This window comes from Phymastichus coffea, unplaced genomic scaffold (assembly GCF_024137745.1).
Source record: "Phymastichus coffea isolate CEN01 unplaced genomic scaffold, Cenicafe_Pcof_1.1 PCOF00070, whole genome shotgun sequence".
In the NCBI taxonomy this organism is placed as follows: Eukaryota; Metazoa; Arthropoda; class Insecta; order Hymenoptera; family Eulophidae; genus Phymastichus; species Phymastichus coffea.
Genome location: NW_026706881.1, coordinates 1,290,958 through 1,310,485, shown reverse-complemented (window position 1 = coordinate 1,310,485; position 19,528 = coordinate 1,290,958). Strand labels below are relative to the sequence as shown.

General features: G+C 28.2%; 1 protein-coding gene across 1 annotated transcript; it reads right to left on the bottom strand.

Annotated features, from left to right (window-relative positions):
• Positions 1 to 9,834: 9,834 nt before the first annotated feature.
• LOC131667729 (endoplasmic reticulum junction formation protein lunapark-B-like) lies at positions 9,835 to 16,844 on the bottom strand. Its single transcript, XM_058941378.1, has 15 exons — positions 16,587 to 16,844; positions 16,136 to 16,382; positions 15,476 to 15,517; positions 15,217 to 15,404; positions 14,953 to 15,139; positions 14,447 to 14,687; positions 14,191 to 14,352; positions 13,928 to 14,116; positions 13,796 to 13,854; positions 12,413 to 12,426; positions 10,904 to 11,168; positions 10,707 to 10,826; positions 10,543 to 10,638; positions 10,314 to 10,472; positions 9,835 to 10,094 (listed from the first exon to the last, which is right to left on the bottom strand). Exons 2-15 carry the CDS (start codon positions 16,160 to 16,162, stop codon positions 10,080 to 10,082), a joined length of 1,764 nt encoding a protein of 587 aa, XP_058797361.1. The 5' UTR covers positions 16,163 to 16,382; positions 16,587 to 16,844; the 3' UTR covers positions 9,835 to 10,079.
• Between the last annotated feature and the right edge of the window lie 2,684 nt (positions 16,845 to 19,528).

Here is a 19,528-nt window from a genome sequence, read left to right as displayed (position 1 = left end):
AAAAAATTGTAGTAAATAAATTACGATTTGCTCAATTAAAATATGTACCGATAGTGGCGTTTTCGGCTGAAACGAGTTAAAATCCATGTGTCTAGCTTCGATATTGCATTAATAAAATATTTGGTTTTCTGTGTAATATATTCTAAGTGATGTTCCTGCTTGAGTCTGCTAGTTAATCACCACCCCTAAAATACTTATAGTAAGACAGTAAGTTATGTTTGGGATATCAATTCTTAAAATAACTGAAATAGGAACCAAATTGATAGGAACGAAATGGCATGTAGACTGTTTTGAGGATACTAATTGATAAACGATTTGATGTCAGCAAACTGTTACTTACAATTAGCTAGTTATTTATTTTTGATTCAGAACTTGGCCAGGTTTGCTCCGAACAAATAATAATTGTGTCAGTAGTATAAGACGATATTTAATTTTCCGGCAATATAATAAGTAAATTATTAATGTATATTATGAATAGCAGCAGTCCAATAATGGATGCTTGTGGTACGTCAAGTAATCTATTAGTTATTTTACTTTCAGATGTTTGATACTTAACGTATATTTATTTTGATTGAAATAAAAATACTATATAAAGATGTGAGAGTAAGCCCTTCATAAAAATACACACAACGTTCACTTCATTATACTGATGTTTTGCCAATAATTGTTGGTCTCTTTAGATCTTTATTGAACAACAGTCTTTATTAAACACTAAAAATATATAATAATATGAATTTACAAATAAATAAATTAGGTTTCATCGTGCCAAATGATAGACTTTCGTTTCTCAAAAGTTGCAAATGTGAAGAAGTCATACCTAGATACATGAATAATAGTGTTAAAAGGTTGTTTAGTTTCAAGAGTAATTTATGTCACCAGAGATATGAAGACACAGTAGAGTTACAAAAGAAAAGAATTCTAAAATTAAAAAATAACGATTTATATGCACAGATTAAGTTTGTAAAAAAATATCTAGATGCACAGCTCTTTTTGTTCAATATTTTGAAAACAGATTAAATTACTAGACTAATATAGGAAATTTACAGAGAAAAAATATTTGAATATTTTTCAAAAATTACAAATATCGTTATTTCAAGAAATTTAAAAAACTTACTAACAAGAATAACAAGAAAAGAATGAGTACCATTGCTTCTAATAATCGAAAAAATTGGTTTGTGAATGTGTCAGATACTCATATTATCCATTAGAAGTCAAAGACATTCTATCTCTGAGTTATAATTTTAATAATAATTCCAATTTTACATAAAAGGATGTCATTACTACTATTAAGAATTTGAAGTCAAATAGTTTAAAACTTAATTGTTGTATATCAATAATAACTAGAAGATTGGAACTTAATAACAGATTTTATTGATCGAAGAAAACGATATGATTGAGTTTATACTTTTTAAAACAATCTATCATAGCAACGAATGAAATGTTAAATAAAAGTATGTGCTGCGTAATTCGAATGTCTAGAACAATACATTACAAGTTATAGTCCTGATATTTATAATATGAGAGAAATTATAATAGAGAATATAAACAAAGTTAGCATCCGCAAAGAAATACTAAAAAACTGCGCATGGTTAACAAAGATAACAACAATTATTTATAACTCCGCGCAATTTTATTTTCATTGATAAAAAAATTATCAAAGTTGATCACAGATCATCGATAACTGTATCTGCGTGGAGTTTTAATAAAGTTTTTAGAGAAATAAATCTGTTCAATCGTTAGCAAAAATCACATGCAGTTTTTCTATCCAATGAAAATATTATTATAACCATCCGTTAAAGAATAAATATTATTTCTCACTACAGTCATATTCATTGGCACCTGAAAGATCAGTCGATAACATAAATCTGTACACTTTTATTATTGTAAGGCACACTCTCAAAATTATAAGAGCTGTATTAATAGGAATGAGTTATTTTCAGAAATAACTGTTATTATTGAAAAAATAAGCTATTCCTATCATCTCAGCTCTTACACTGGTATTCTTAGTAAGGTATTGTCTATGTTAAAGTAGTTGACATTGCTATATATTTGAAAAATACCCCTTGCTTATAGGTACAGCCTTTTTAAGAAGATATAGTACTTTTTGAGCCTACACGTCATCTTAAATATTCATTTCTTCATAACGGATAATTATAATGATATTTTGATTAGATAGAAAAATTGCGCGTGATTTCGCTAATGATTCAACGGGTTCATTTTTATAAAAACCGGCCAAAAACGCTACGCAAATTCAATTTCTATTGATCTAGGGGTGTTTAACTTTTGGATTTTTTTTTATTAACGAAATCTTAATTGCGCGTCATTATTAGTGAGTTCTGCGTTCTTTACGAATCATGTGCAATTTTTCTATAATTTTTCCAATTTCATTTTCGTTGATTTTCCTATTAGTTCCTACTGAGTTCTTTTATCCTACTAATATAAGAGCTGTAGCGATAGGTATAGCTTATTTTTTCAATAACCAATCATTTTAACTACTCCAATATTTACGTTGCATAAAATATCCACTTCTAATTAATAGTTGACATTGACGGTTATTTCAAAAAATAACCCATTCCTATTAATACAACTCTTATAATTTTTAGAGTGTGCCTTACAATAATAAAAGTGTACAGATTTATGTTACCAACTGATCTTTCAGGTGCAAATGTATATGACTGTAGTGAGAAATAATATTTATTTTTTAATGGATGGTTATAATAATATTTTTATTGGATAGAAAAACTGCGTGTGATTTTTGCTAACGATTGAACAGATTTATGTCTCAAAAAACGTTATTAAAATTCCACGCAAATACAGTTATCGATGATCTGTGAGTGATCAACTTTGATAATTTTTTTATCAATGAAAATAAAATTGCGCGGAGTTATAAATAATTTTTATCTTTGTTAACCACGTGCAGTTTTTCTATAATTTTTCTCGGTCGATTTTCGTTGATTTGCCGCTGAGTTCCTTTAGCTATCTGAAGTTTTGTCTGTTCAAGCACATAGCGTGCACTGATTGCGATTGTTATTATTTAAGTTGTAGAAATAAAATTATTACATGAATTTATCAATAATAATTTTATCATCATTTATTTGAGCCTATTTAACAAAATATTAAAAGGAACGATACCATTTACATCTACCGGGACACAGCAAATAATCATGTGATTTCACGTAAAATAATCACGTAGCCTTTCCATCTACCGCGACCTAGAAATTAATTATGTGATATCATTAAATCACGTAATATCACATACCATTTCTGTCTTCCTGGACTCAGTTAATAATCACGTGATATCTCGTAACAAATCACATGATTTATTATGCAAAAATGACACGTGATAAATCACGTAACAAATTATGTAATTTTTTTCAGTGGGAGTATTTCCGCCAAATTTCGTTAATATCGTGAAATTCGAGTTATTTTACTTACCCACGGACCATTTTAGTTAATATTTATTTGCTGTTAAATTGTAAGCGTTGTCAAATTTACAAAAAAATTTTAAATTTACAAAAAAAAACATTTTTAACGTGTCTGCTTTCACAAAGAAAAAATCGATTTATCAACTTCTTTCACTAACTGATGAAATGTTTCTTCAATAAATTTGTTTCGTTCAAATTCTTATTTGTTTCGTTCAAATTCTACAATTTTGTGTTATGTATGGCTTTTTTAAGTATCATTTAAGTACAAGTTAAGTACAACGTACTCAACTAAAAACTATTCTTAAAGAACAAATTTTTTATAATTCTAAAATAAATATGTTAATTTATATAAATCTTCGCTTGACGAATACATTTTATGCTTTTATTTAATTTACTCTTTGCTTAGTTCTATTTTTCTTTTTGTATCCTCAAAAATAGTACAAATTTTGCGTTTGAAATTTGAAGCATTTCCTACTAGATAAAAATCTAATATTTTTTAATTTTTTAATTTTTAAAGTTTTTAGTTTTTTAGTTTTTTTAGTTTTAAAAAGCATATTTTTAAAAGTTTTTTATTTATTTTATTTGTGAGAGGCCAATATAAATAACGCTTTCATGTTGTTAGAGATAAAACTTTACAAAATGATCAAATTTTTTGATTATGATTTGTTCTATGTAAGGTAGTTATTGTAATCTTGAACTTTTTATAAATTTTCATGAAAAAATTATATTTTTACTTGTAAAACTCATTAACATTAAAATTTTTCAATCAAAATGGATCGTTTTTCGGAAAGAGAGCGCATATCTCTACTAATGATAAGGGGTTAGGGCAATAGAACAAGATCGTGTAATAATGTAGTTCAAATTTTTAACCCATTAACGACCATAGATGTCATCTTTTAGACATATTATTGATCGCAAAATTTATGTGTAAAACGAAACAATAAATTGACCTAAGATACCATTTATTATGTTTATGGATATGTTAAATAATAATCTGGGCTTAAAATTCCAAAATTTTACTTACAAAATTATATATGACCATTTTTTTCCAATATAGTGAAAAATTAAAAATTTTTTTTATTAATTTGTTTTTCTAGCATAAAACGTATCAATATCGAAATCTTTCACCAATCATCGGTGCAAAAAATCGTTGAACAAACAATTTTCATATATGAGCATTTTTTCCAAAATGACGGATAAAATGCAAAAATCTGAAAAAAAAAAATTCGTTTCTTGTTACCATTATTTTTCTTAAAAACTATAAGGTTTAGGAAAGAGTATCATAGAAGAAAATCTTAAAATTTAACAAGGAACATTCAAATTTAAAAAAATTTTTGATTTTTCAAAAAACCACATTAATATTTCCAAAAAAAGTTATTAAAAAACCTGAAACAATTCTAGAGTATTTTTTGGTTAATTCTAAGACTTTGTCTTCTTATAAATTTTTTCCCAAAGCCTTTAGTTTTCGAACAAAATATTGTCCAACATTGTGCGAATTCATTCAAATCGTTTCCAATTTTTTGAAAAATCAAAAATGTTATCCTAAAAATTAAAAAAAATTTGAGTGCGTTATTTGATAAATTTTAAGACATTTTTCTTCTATAAAACTTTTTTCTAAACCTTATATTTTTTTGTGAAAAACAATGGTAACAAGAAACGAATTTGTTTTCAGGTTTTTGCATTTTATCTGACATTTTAGAAAAAAGCTCATATATAAAAATTTTTTGTTAAAGTTCAACAATTTTATGTACCGATGATTGAAGAAAGATTTGCATATTGACACGTTTTATGCTAGAAATTGATAATAAAAAATTTTTACTATTACATTTTACTATTACTTTATACTATTTTCTTATAAAAAATCCGTCATATTTAATTTTGCAAGCAAAGTTTTTGAATTTTGAGCCCAGATTCATATTTAGCATACTTAGAAACATAAGGGACGATACTTTAGATTAATTTATTGTTTCGTTTTACACGTGAATTTTGCGATCAAAAACATGTCTAAAAAATGACGTCTACGGTCGTTAAGGACGTTCTCTTGGCTGTAGGGGTGCTTAACCGCGGCTGCGTGCGGAAAAAGGGATACTTGCGTTCATTTCACTTTTAACAAGAGGATTATAGACAGACAATATATAAACAGGTCTGCTTCTCGGCATATCCAACATCATCTATCTGCTGTATTTGTCGGCTCGACTAGCAATCAGAGTCACCGAGTGCATGGTAAGAAACAATCTCTGGTAAGAAAAGCATACTGACTTTGTTATCACGGCCGCGTACACAAACTTTGTGATTTACGAACCGAGCTGACGAGTTTACTTTACACGCCGATTTCAGACTAATTTGGAGCATAAATATTTGCTGATCCAACCAGATGTAGGTCTTTTCTTTCCGGCAGTCGACTTTTTTACTAACAAAATTTCCGAAGTCGCGTACGAGCGACCCGATTATGGCAAAATTCCTCTGGTGCTTAATTTTCAGCGATTCTGCGGCATTGATTACACAATCGTCAAGGTACGCTTTGTTCATTTTTCCGATATCCGCTGAATTTTTCATTGGTGCACTAAGCAAAAGTATTGTACAGGGGCTGGAAAAGTTGGCAAAGGAGTTACGGGAAAAAGAACAAAAGTTATGGTTTTTAAATCTTAATAACAGCGTTGCGAAATCAATTAAAAAGTTCGGAGACTTAAATAACTTAAAGATACTTAAAAATGAAGCTGACATCGTTGCGGTACTCTGTAGATTAGGTATATTTTACTACAAGTTATCAAGAGTGTTTGCCTCGTATACATTTACATGATTGATCGTAATGATTGCAGAGATGGACGATGATGTTCAAGTTCAATACATACATGAATACAATGGAAAAGATATTTCTATGAGTAATATGATAGCCTCGACATTTTCAGAGGCGGAATCTTTTATTGTCAAAGAAAGCAAAGCCGATTCCGAGGCGAAGATCCACGTTAACTAGATAAGTTATTGCATGATTAGCGATAAATCAATTCAGATTAGAATATAAGCTTATTGAATATTTTTATTACAATTTTTATACTCTGTACAAATAAATTCTGATATTCTTTACTAAAGTCAAGACTTTGTCATTTTACAAGTTTATATATCATTACATGATTATTTCTAATTTTCACTTCAAAGAAAGACTTCCTCATTCGTTTTTTCATATTTTAATATTATTAAAGATTTCATTAAAATATCGTTGGTATATTACAATGTAGAAATTTAATGTCTGCCTCGCAGAAGTAGCAGGAAGTAGTTGTTTAAATATTGAATGGCTGCGACTTTGTAACCTATACTTTGAAAATTTGTAAAAAAATCTTTGAGAATCGTTTCGAACAAGTACATTTAGTTTCTCACCACAGAATGGACTTACAAGGAAACTACCCCGGGTAACTCACCGATTTTCTTTATATAATAAAATTTAATAATTAAGTTTTATATAAAATATCATATTTCACATTGAGCTGTTATATATCTAATATGTATTATATTACATAATTATAACAACGTTTAATGACAACTACTTTTGTGAATTATGAAAATAATAATGAAACGATATTACATCTTATTATATTAATTATATATATGGTACTTATGTTATATAGCTCTGTATTCATGGAAAGCACACAACCATTTTTTGTTTTCAGTTAATTCATATCTATCTATTGCTACAATAATATTAATCACATACCCTTCGTTATTAGGATTGAACATATTGATCCGTGGTGTAATTTGATGAAAATTAATGTTAATTAAGATCCACAAGAATTTCATTGCGTCAACAAAAATATCCTTTTTTGAAGTATCACTCTCTGTGACTTTCTGCGCAATATTCATGGAAATTACGACTAGTTTATAAAATTTGTATATGGTTTATAGCTTACAGTGTAGCTTTATATGTTATATCGCGAAAATTTGTACATTGATATTTCTCCGATTTGTTTGTTCTGTTGAACATAGAGTTATATCCTACACCAATGGAATTTACACAGAGATTGCTGATCATAATTGCATAATGATTGATTTAAGCCCCTTTTACCAACAGCAGTTCTGGTACTTATTGCAGTAGAAAGCAGGGTAGATCCACTGCTAGCAGCTAGGTCCAGAGTGCTGTCTGCAACTCCAAGTCAATCTGACATTGCTTGCTTATTGGTAATACTGATAGACTGGCCATGAATACTTTTATCTACTAATTCTTGTACTGCTCTACTGCTTCCTCATATTCCTTATACTGCTCCTCCAACAGCACCTAAAAATACAGTCTTAATAAATTTTTATATACATGTGTCTCAGTACACAGATAATGTAAAATAATATAAAAATTACCTGCTACGGCAATTGATATAGTTATAGGGTAGATTATAACAGCAATTCCAGTCCCAACACATCCAATGTTGATAAAAGTGCTTGCTATGTCAATAGCATTTATTATATTTTTGCTTACATTATTATTATGTATTTCAACCCATACAGGAGATGATATTTCGAACCACATCTCTTAAATTTGTTTGATAAATTCTATCTTCTGGAACTATTATTGTACAAGTTGACATATTGTTATACAAAAATTTACTCCAACTTTTATAAAATCGTGCCTCAGTGTCGACATACCAATTACGAAAAGTAAGTGTATCTTTTTTCTTTATACATTTTGTATTTTAAAAATTGGGTGGGTAATATAAGTTCGATCAGTTTGGAGTCATCACAAATATGCAATGATGTTTCATACACCATATAGTACCTCTTTTTTTTATCAGTCAATTGTGTGCTATGCTCAACAATTTAATCATAAATTAACACTATTACAGTTATAGCTCTGTTTTCATAAACATAAGCATCATCTTCAGGATATTTACAATCTTTATCAATTTTTGGTTGACCATACAAGGTATAAGCGATATCATTTTTTAGATATACGTACTGATTAATAGTATTTCTATTCCAATGACTGCTAAATTCATAAAAATTTATTGCTAACCAATAGATAGCTGCTTGAAAATTTTTTTAAATATTATTTACAAATGCTAACCAGAAAATGCACAGACGTACACAGAATAAAAAAAGAAAACAAAATTTAAAAAGTATTGTACAATGTCCATGCTGTGCATAAAATGTATATAAATTTTCACATTCATAACATGAAAGATCTAGTGTCAATCAATAAAATAGTCTTACCTTGAGATCGCCAATTTTAGTTTTTTCTATCATGTAAACGTTAGTGAGTTGTTAAACTGCTGATTCAGTACAAAGTAATAAAGTAGTGACTATACAACAATTTTCAGATTTTGTAAGCCTAATATTTATCTGTCTTTTCACGGAAGTGTTCATTCAATAATAAGAAACTAGCAGATAATAAACAAGGCTCGACAATGCACGAAAATATCATTTGGTGTTTTAAAATCACTGCAGGCAAAGATTCTCTCTTTAGTTTAGTACGGTTTTTGATCAATCATAACACAGTTCCGCGCAACTGCGTAAATAACCTACCAGCTGTGAAAATGATAAATTAATTTGAATTTTCAACGCTAAAATCTTAGCAAACAATCATTTTATATAGGTTTATTCAATTCTTCTTAATTCTTTTTCTTAACCATAAAAGGTCACCTAAAGTTTGCTGTTTATATTATTAAGTTATGAATAAGATTACACATTAATAAATATCTTAAGAAGTAATATTATTTGACAATTTTGTCTATATTTATATATTTAAAACTATGAAATAATTTTCTTACTTCTCCCAAACTCCCGTTGATTATTTATTTATTTAATATTGTTAATAAAGTTGACAGTTGTAAAATTTTTAATTTATATAATTGTGTATTCAAGTGTTGAAGTTCGTTTGCAAAATTGTTTATGAATAGCCCATAAGTTGACATAAAAAAATGGCATAAGCGCGCTAGAAGTGACGCTGTTGCTACTCGCTAGTCCTATGATCCTGATGCACATAGCGACATCCTACCTAGCTCGTCGCATTGTCAAGACCTTAACATCTAGAACCTGTACGCAACCGGATAAATTTATGTCGATACCCCTGCTGCTATATACTACTTCCACAGGTTTAAATTTTCGAAACGATTTTTTAATTTTGTCGAATGTTCGATTAGTTCAAATAATTTATATTATATATAATTATATCAATTATATATAATATAAATTACATATAATTATATTATAATCATAACTAGTACATTATTTGAATTAAACAAAATATTAATGGAAATGTAATTATAAAAACACGCCTTTTCGAAGTAATACAACGCAACTTAATAAATGTTGTTAAAGTTAACCACTTAATGCTGAAATAGTGTCAAAAATAAGCTGATCCCCTCCCTGATTGTAATGCAATAAAGGATATCTTTTAGGTAGATACAAAAATGTATTCAACATCTAATTATCATCTCACTGTAGCTTAAAGAATGTCACTTTTATTATCTGAATAATGTATATACATGTTGATTGACTTTATGAACTTAACTTTTTAAAAAACGTAAAGTAATGTGTAAAAACTATTTGTGATACATGAAACACGAATATGCGAAAAAATAAGTAACCGTTTTATAGAAAATAAAATAGTAAAATAATGCCTCACAAAGAGCCGCAACAAGCATACCCTAAGAACGATTGAGAGCTGGTTTATCACATCGTTAGCTCCTGCAACACAAAAAATAAGAAATCAATACTTGAATTATGTTTATATTATGTCAAATCAATTTAAATTATAAAAAATTCAGTCTGCCAAGGTTTTCGTCAGATAATTATGTCTGACTGTGAAATAAAAGCGAAACCTCCACATTATTCATCATTTAATGAATAGCTATTTTTCACAACAAAAAATAGTTCTAGTGAAAAAAAAACGTATGTTCAACTGACCATGATAGCATTCACAATATCATTCTGATTATTTTTGAGAGCTTTGATAGCCTTCCCCCGGGTTACACTGGCTTGATTCATGACAAGCTCAATATCTTTTTCTTCAACTCCTGTTTCATCAATTTCCTCTTCAGACTCTTCTTGTATTGGAGCAACCACCTGAATATTTTTTTATATTAAAATTAGTTATTTTATTAGAAAATTGAGGTTTTATCTTTATAAAATGTACCGTTGTGCTACCACCAGCTTCAGCAGCTGATATAACTGGTGGCTCTTTGAATTTTTCTGCAGCAGCTACTTGAGCTTGTTGACTCAGATCTTCAATCTAAAAACAATGAATAATTAGTAAAACAATTGCAAAAATTGTATAAAATATTAATTTTGCCTTCATACTTTTGCTTCTCCAAATACAATATAAGTATCTGAAGCAGGATTTTTTAGAACATCTGGCTTGTTGATTACAAACAAAATATTCTTAGACTTTCTTATTGTGACTCTGTTTACACCTTGGACCTACAGTATTCAAAGTAAAATATTAATACAATACTATTTACTTATTAAAAAACAATACAATTAAACAAACTTTTTACCGGTTTCAGGCCAAGTTTGCTCATTAATTTTCTAGCTTTCTTCTCTCCACGACTTTGTTTGGCTTTTGAAACCATGTCAATGGGCATACCAGGAACGTTCACTCCTGAAAATCCAACATTGCCACCTGTAGTTGCATCTTCCAATTCTGGAATAGTATCATCGGAGTCTGAATCAGTTCCTGAACCAGCAGTTCCTACTTCAGCCTTTGATGGATCAGAAGCTGTAGCTTTGTCAAGTTCAGTTAGTTCTGGCATTTTCATGAATCTAAAAATGATAACAAAATAATCAGTTGGTACTTTTAATAATTAATATTTTTGAAGGATTGGTAAAGCAGTTTTTTGTTTCAAAATGTTTATCTTTAAATATAATTTTGTGTTAAAATATAAAAGTGAGAGTATTTGTTTTCAAATGACTTTAAAATTATTTTATTGTATAATTAAGCGATCTACATGTTCGTAACTATAGGGAATCAAGACTAATGCCTACAAATACCTAGTGTATCTCTGTAGCGTTCCAGATGAACACAGCTCTTGAAGCAATAACAATAACAATAATAATAATAATGATAATAATAATGATAATGATAATAATAGATATTCAAATTATTTCCCCTTCACTATTTATAATTACCATGGTTATAAACTTCTTAAATACTTACAATTAGAATTTTGTACAAAAAAATAGTCTTAATACGTGAAATTATATTAGAATACTTATTAATTATTATATAAGTTAGATAAATACTATAAATCCAAATAACTTTTATCAAAGTTATGAATTTAAAAATAATTATAAATCTTTCTATATATACATTTGAATAAATAGCCAACTCGTTTCACGTAGAAAATTATAAACAGTTTGATATATTTCGTTATCAGCTTTTTTTTACTATAGGTAGTGATAAAGTAATTTACTTTTTGTTTTATATTGTATATAGAATAAAGAAATTTATTTAAAATTTTCTAAGACTCAATAAGGTAACTAAAAAAGGTTAGAAATGAAGAGGCTTGAATAGAATGAATTGGTAAAAAATGTCAAATATGATTGAGATTTATCAATATCAAACATAAAAGATAATATTATAAACTTTTTTTGCAACAAAACTTTATGATGCATAAATAATCCGTGGATTTACCTCAAATATGATATACCGTTGATAAAACGTTATTTTCACAACTACTTTGTGGAAACGTAAAGGTCGGTTCACAATCTGCAATTATATATAGAAAAATACACTCTCCCTCTCCGCTACCTTCAGCTTCTAGAAAACGTATTTAAAAATGCTTTCGGAAACGTAAGTTTTTAATAGTATTTTATTTCTATAAAACCGTGAAATGAGAATAAAATAATATTAAGGAAATACAATTCTCACATAAAAGCTTATATAATAGATCAAATGAAAAAAATTATTTAAAAAAAACAGTGAGTTAGTTAATAATATTTTCTTTTCTTACTTTTTTTCTTTTATCTACTTTACAATGCAGAATGGCAATTACAAATTTTTAAACTTATTTTTTATTTTCTTTAGTCAAATATGTTATTGTATATAACATTTTGTAATTTTATTTTTTTCTGTGAATTTAAGCTATTTTTTATCATCACTTTTTATTAAAAAATAATCATAATTAAATTTTAGATTTACATATATTTGTCTCCTTATTTTTAAATGTACATATTTAAACAAAATTATATGTATACATTATTTTATAATAAATATTACTATTTAAATTGAAAACCTTAATAGGACACGCATTTTTGTTGCACCTAAGCTTGCAGTGTAAACTCCAAATAATAAAATTTGATTTAATTAAGTCTTGTTCATTCTTTTCTTTTAATATTAGTGTAAAAATCAGTTAAGCATTTAAAACTGATTATTTAATATATTAGCTGTTTATTTTTGTTATAAATAAAAATAAATATTAGCGTCTTGCATGTTTTCATTCAGTCAAACAAACTGTTTAAAATAAGTATCAAAAATTTACATAATTAATTGTCAGTAAATTTGTTATATTTTTTAAAAGATTATCATTAAAGTTACAAACTAAAAATTCTATAGATTGACACTTATAATGGACTATGAAAATACTTTGAAATATTAAAAACTCAAGTAATACGTCTGGATAAATAATCATAGATTGCAAATTCACTTTAATTTTATACTAATCCTCATTAATTGATAGTTCTAAGATTTGGATAAACTTTATTTTCTTTAGATTGAATAAGCTAGAAATTATTTTAGAAAACAGATTATCGTGATATAACACTGATTCAGTGTTATTATAAACTTAATTTACATTTGTTTTGTTCAAAACAAAGTAAAATAATTTAATTAATTCAAACATTGAAATCCTACGAGAATTAAAAACATTGTATGACAGTATATGAAATAAATATTCGTTCTTTATTTGTTAAATAAAAAAAGAAAAGCCTTTAAAAATAAAAGTAATTAAATCTGGAATGATTAGTGTTCTTTAAATAGGTTGAAATAAATATTTTTTAATTCACAATAGAACTATCCATATCTCATTATTTTCAATTTGAATATGTTATAGATTGTTTGAAAATACTTCGGTAGCAAAATATAAATAATCTATATAAACATTTTATTGTATATTCCAATGATGATTAATAAAGTATTTAACAACTCTTTGACTTATGAAATTCATTTTTGTTTGTAACAATTATGATTCCTTTTTAAGAGATTCATCTACCTCCATTTTTTCATTTTCTGTTTCTTGATAAGGTGGTTCTTCTTCAACAAGTATTGAATCTAAAAATGATTAAATATAAAAGCGATAAATTGAAAATTACCTATTTTTCTATTATTGATTTTATTTATGATATTAATAGATACCTATAGCTTTATCATTACTTTCATTTTCGTCAATCACATTATTTTTTTCACTGTCTGGAGTAGTAGAAGGCTTTTCTACAACTTCTATATCTGAATCTTTAATGTGAGAAAAATTAAAGCTATAATGTAACTACTGTCTCTAAAATTATAAAAGTCAAAAACTGTCTACCTGTATCTGATGAATTGATAGTATTTTCATTATCACTTGTATGTGTTTGTGCTACATTTTCCATTAATTTATTTGATTGAAGTGACAGTCTTCGTGGACTCATCAAACTATTATCTAATTCTAGTTTAGGAGCAGATGGTTTTTGTTTTCTTGCTTGGTTCCAAAAATTACAGTAACAACATCTGAATGCTGAATTTCATATTAAGAAAAGGACAATAAATCTTTAAGAAATATGTGCATTAATTTTCAAACAGAATATTTACCAAAATATTCAAACTCTTCCTTGAGAGCCATTCCATTATGCGAGTCACATTGGCGACATATTAGGGCATATCTGTTATTTGGCCCATCACCAACAACATATTCAATAAGTTTATCAACATAGCTTCTTTGTTGAGGTAAAATTGGTCGAGGTAATGGAGTCTCTGAGAAGGAAATTTATCAAAATGAGTATTAGGACTAATAATTTTAAAAAAATATGTAAGTGTGAAATATCAAAGGTAAACAAGAACTACTTACTAGGAGGTGGTGTAGCAGGATTACTTACTTTACCACTTGTTCGATAGGGTGTTGAGGGTAGTGGAGATTGTGAAATACCAACTCCTATAGGGAGTTTATTTAATGGAAGATTTTGTGCTAGGTTAGATGAAGTTAAAGCTCTGCGGCGTAATTCAGTTGTTTGCAAAGAAGGAACTACTCCTTGAGGTGTGCCAAATTTAGGAGTTTCAGTTATTATTACAGGAGTTTGTTTGTTAGCGCTCTGTGAAGTAAATTGAATTATCACACATCTATTATACAAATATATTGTTTTACATGGTATGTTAACAAAATTAACTAACCTGTGGTGAAAACTGAAAAAAGAAATTATCAATTAATAGTTTTTAATTTGAAATCATGCCAATCTCTGCATTTATTATATTAGAATACATACAAATTAAAGTCTAATTTTTTGCTATTCTAGCATGCATTGTAGAATAAACTATTAAAAATAAAAATTGTTCAATTGATAATTGAATAATACTCACTGCTGTCATTCTCAACTGATCAGGAGCATATCTCATTAATATCTCTTTGGCTTTTTTGTATGTCTCTGTTTCTGTAACTTCGTCTAATATTTTCTTTTTTTGTTGTTGCATTGTGGATAGTTTATCTTGATTTCTAGAAAGTTTGCGTTTATAATACCATGATACCATTTTCTTCGTAAATAAGATTCTAAAAATTATATAATAATATTAACTAGTACAATGTTGTTAATAACTTCATTAAAGTTATAATATAAGGACATTTACAATATTGGGAAAATGAGTAAAGGTGTGATATAAAATATTTGATCATACAGTTCTGCAGGAAAAAAGTAAAAGTAAAAGACCATTGCTGTAATGATATATAAAGCTACACTATATATGATCAAAGTTCCAACAATTTTTTTGTGCCTCTGTTCAGTATTTTGACCATATTCTTGAATATCTTTTATTTTCTGTAAATGAATACATTTGTTATTGTCAAATATATTATATTATATTGAAAAAATATACAATTATAACTTACTTTATCTAAATCATCTAAAACTTCAATAGTAGTTCGCTTTTTCTAAAAACAAGAGATATTATATTAACAGAGGTAATAAGAAAAATATGATTCATATTTAAAATATACATGAATAGTTAATTAAAAGTTGACTCCTTCAATGTTTAAATCTTGCAAATATGTTGATTAACATCATGATTTTAGCATGCATTATTTACAGATACTATAGTTTCAAGTCAAATGTACTTTGAACTCACTGTGCTATATATAGATTTCAAATGGCACTCCATTGAATGTTAATGACTATTCACACATGTTGAATAATTAAGTAAATTCATGCATTAAATGTTTGTTAAACCATTGTAACTTTTTTTGCAAGTAATTCGGTTCAACATTCGAAAAGTTGTGTTGAAATGATTGATTTTGATAAAATTTACAAATCATTAATAAACAATTTGTAATATATAAATATGCAAATTCGGAAATATTTGTTAAATGAAAATGATTTAACAATACTATTTACTATAATGTGAACTACTAACAATTACAATTTAATTTTGAATAAAATGTAGAGTACAATTTATAATTTTATATTAATTCAAATAAAGAACAAATTAGTAACATAACCTTAAAGGTAAAAATTAAATACAAAAATTGTAGTTTTAATATCATTTTACTTACACGAAATCTGGAGAATATTATTCCCATTTTTATAACTACTACACTGTTAAGAAAAGTAGCACGATTTAGCTCGAACTAGACGAGCATATTGTTTAAAAATTTGGCAAACGTTACACGCATCAAAGTCAGTGTCATCCAACTGCTATTTCAGACTTTAAAATTAGGAATCTCTATAGCTCAGCTTTTGTATGCTTTGGTTCCAATTGAATTACGTTGATCTTCTTTTCTTTCTCACCGAACTAAAATTCTACCAAAATATGAAACTTAAGTTCATCAACGTAGTTCATATATTAATATATTTAAAGACGTTTCTCAGTTGGCCTAAACAAATAATTATTTGAATCCGTTTCAATCGTTGCATGTGGCAAATATATTGTTTGTTTAAGGTATGTTTTTAACACGTATCACAAAGTTGAAATATTTAATAACAATATGTTTAAGGAATACTTACGTTGAATTGGTCAATTACATTATGCTGAATTTCATTTTGTTAACAACAATGTTTCCTTTACTAATAAATCTATGTAAATATTTATAACTGCTATAACTATTTGAATACGGCGTCGTGATTGTAAAGTAACTTTAGTGATACTTTTTTATCAACGTAATTTGAAATGACACTAACGTTTTTCGTCTTGATTTCCGAATGGCGCATAATGGCCAAGCACTCATGGCAGCACAACGCGACAATTCATTTTCCATTCGTTTTTTTTATGTATGGTAATATATAATGAATAGCTGTTTTTGGCGTACTCGTACGCGTGTGTGTGTGTGTGTATGCGCGCGCACTCGTGTGTATGTATGTACATACATGCATACACGCATCAGCACGCATAGGTATAAACATGAACGCGTATACGTTATGTACTGCTACTTACTTACCAATTTAATTACAATTTACAATTAAAGTAACAAGCTTATGTTTTTATTCGTGATTATTAATGAGAGAATTAGGTATTGGATTTTTCGCCCTTTCCTCGATTCTTTTACTTTTTATTTCGTGCTTTGATTGATTTTTTATTTAAAAATCCAGGAGATTACCACCGCTCAGTGTTGCGTCTAAATCTAATTTCAGTCTTCGATATTCTATATTCAGTAAAATACTTATCAAAGTGCCGTGTACCGGTTTCGCATATAATACATGTATTTTATCTACTGCAAATTAAATATTAATATTATATGCAATGGCCCGGATCATATAAAAGATGTATTTGTTGTCTACTGGATACAATTTTAACTTAATTCTATGTAAGATATGAAAATGAATAATAGGATTAATATTGAAAATAACCTATTTTTGTTAACCAAAACACAATGAAATGTGAATTAATGATAATAAGTTGATATAAACAAACTTTAAACACATCCGAAATTCTTTGACAAAATAAACTTTTAAATAGCTGTTAGAGTAACTTCCTTTGCAGGAGTAATTTCTTGCAGGAGTGATTCTAAATAAATGTCTCAATGCATCTTCAATTTCCATTATTTAAAATATTTTGAATTAGTAGATAATCTATACTATCAATGCTCGAGGAGCTACCGCTGATCGAACACTACATAGAAGATTAATACCAATATCTTTAAGGACAGAACAACTTCAATTGTAAATAACAGCTACTAAAATTATAAAGCGAAAAATTCAACATTAAAGGACCATGCTAAAAAGAAGTGTAACATATTTCTAAGAAAGCAGAAATTCAAAAGAGCGACTAATTATATTGATCACCATGATGAATCAATATTTTCTTGAAGATTATGTCATTTTTTGGATATTTTAATTAGTATTTAAGAAAGATAATGAAATAAACTATTTCTATAAAATTTAAATATATTATTTCATACATAATTAAGTCCATAATTGTATTTCTTCAGCTAAAGGAACAGCGGGAAATCAACGAAAATCGACCAAAAAAATTTATAGAAAAACTGCGCGTGGTTAACAAAGACAACAAAAATTATTTAACTTAAAATTATTATCTCCGCGCAATTTTATTTTCATTGATAAAAAAATTATCAAAGTTGATCACTCATAGATTATCGATAACTATATCTGCGTGGAGTTTTAATAAAGTTTTTAGAGAAATAAATCCATTCAATGGTTAGCAAAAATCACACGCAGTTTTTCTATTCAATGAAAATATTATAACCATCCGTTAAAGAATAAATATTATTTCGACATTCCGTGCGCAAAGTGCGCCTTTACCGCACGCTCGGCAGAAAACGTGCGTTGAAAATCGCACTTTCCACACGTCGTATAAAAAAAAACGGTACGGCAAATGTTTATAAATTTATTGTATGAAATTTATTTATTTTTATTATATGCACTTGTTTCGTAATGTACTATTTCTCACTACAATCATATACATACGTGTTACCTGGGGTATGTTATTTTACTTGCTGACAAAAAATTTCATTCCAACAATTTAAAAATAATTACTAATATCCTGAAAAAGAATAATTATTTATCTAATTAAAAAAATAATTAAAATAATTATTTTTATTTATCAAAAAACATATACAAAAACGGATCAATAAATACAAAAAAGGGAATAATAATTGTGGCAGGGAATTTCGGGGGTTTTAACCGCGCTCCGAGTTTCTTCCGCCACAAGGCCTGTTTGGCTCTACCCCCGATTATTTAGGGCGCCAGACCGTCGGCTAATTACGGCGATCGTCGGGGGTAAGGCCAGTAGGGTTGTCGCGTATCCCGGTTTGCTTAACGGCGACTGCGCAGGGTGGGCAGACGGGGGATACGCGTCGTATCCTCACTTCAGGCCTTGGTGTCCAACTCTCCTTCTCTATTTTTCCTCCTTAATTATGGTATGCCGGCAGCTCAGGTGATGGCTCCTTAATTCAGGTCGTGAGGACGTTAGAATTCGCGTATGTTACCTATATCGAGTGACCCGAAAATACAGCGAATTAGTGGTACCCGTATGTAACCGCTTGCGGCTGAAAATCACTAGCATGCAATAGAGGTAGGATAACACAGTAAATCGTATATAAATAATTAATCACTTTATTGACGTATTAATAATTCACACATAAAAGATCGGAGTAAATATGGTCGGTAAAATTCTGAATAATCATGAATTAGTAAGGATACAAATTAATCGAAACGTTAACAATTTTCCGGTCGGTCTTCAATTAACAAAAATGGTGAAAGGTCAGCGCGAATAACTCACTCACGAATTTCCTTTGTCTGATCTTACCGCTCACGCTCGGTTTACGAAATGGCGGAAAGGTCAGCACAATTAAATAGGCAGGGTGAGTTTATTTGGCTAATTCTACGTTCGCGGCAATTTGTCAGCGAAAGGTCAGCGCGAGTATCCTAAATCACAATTTTTCTTGGTTAATCCTAACGCTCACGTCCGATTTGCGAAATGGCGGGAAGAT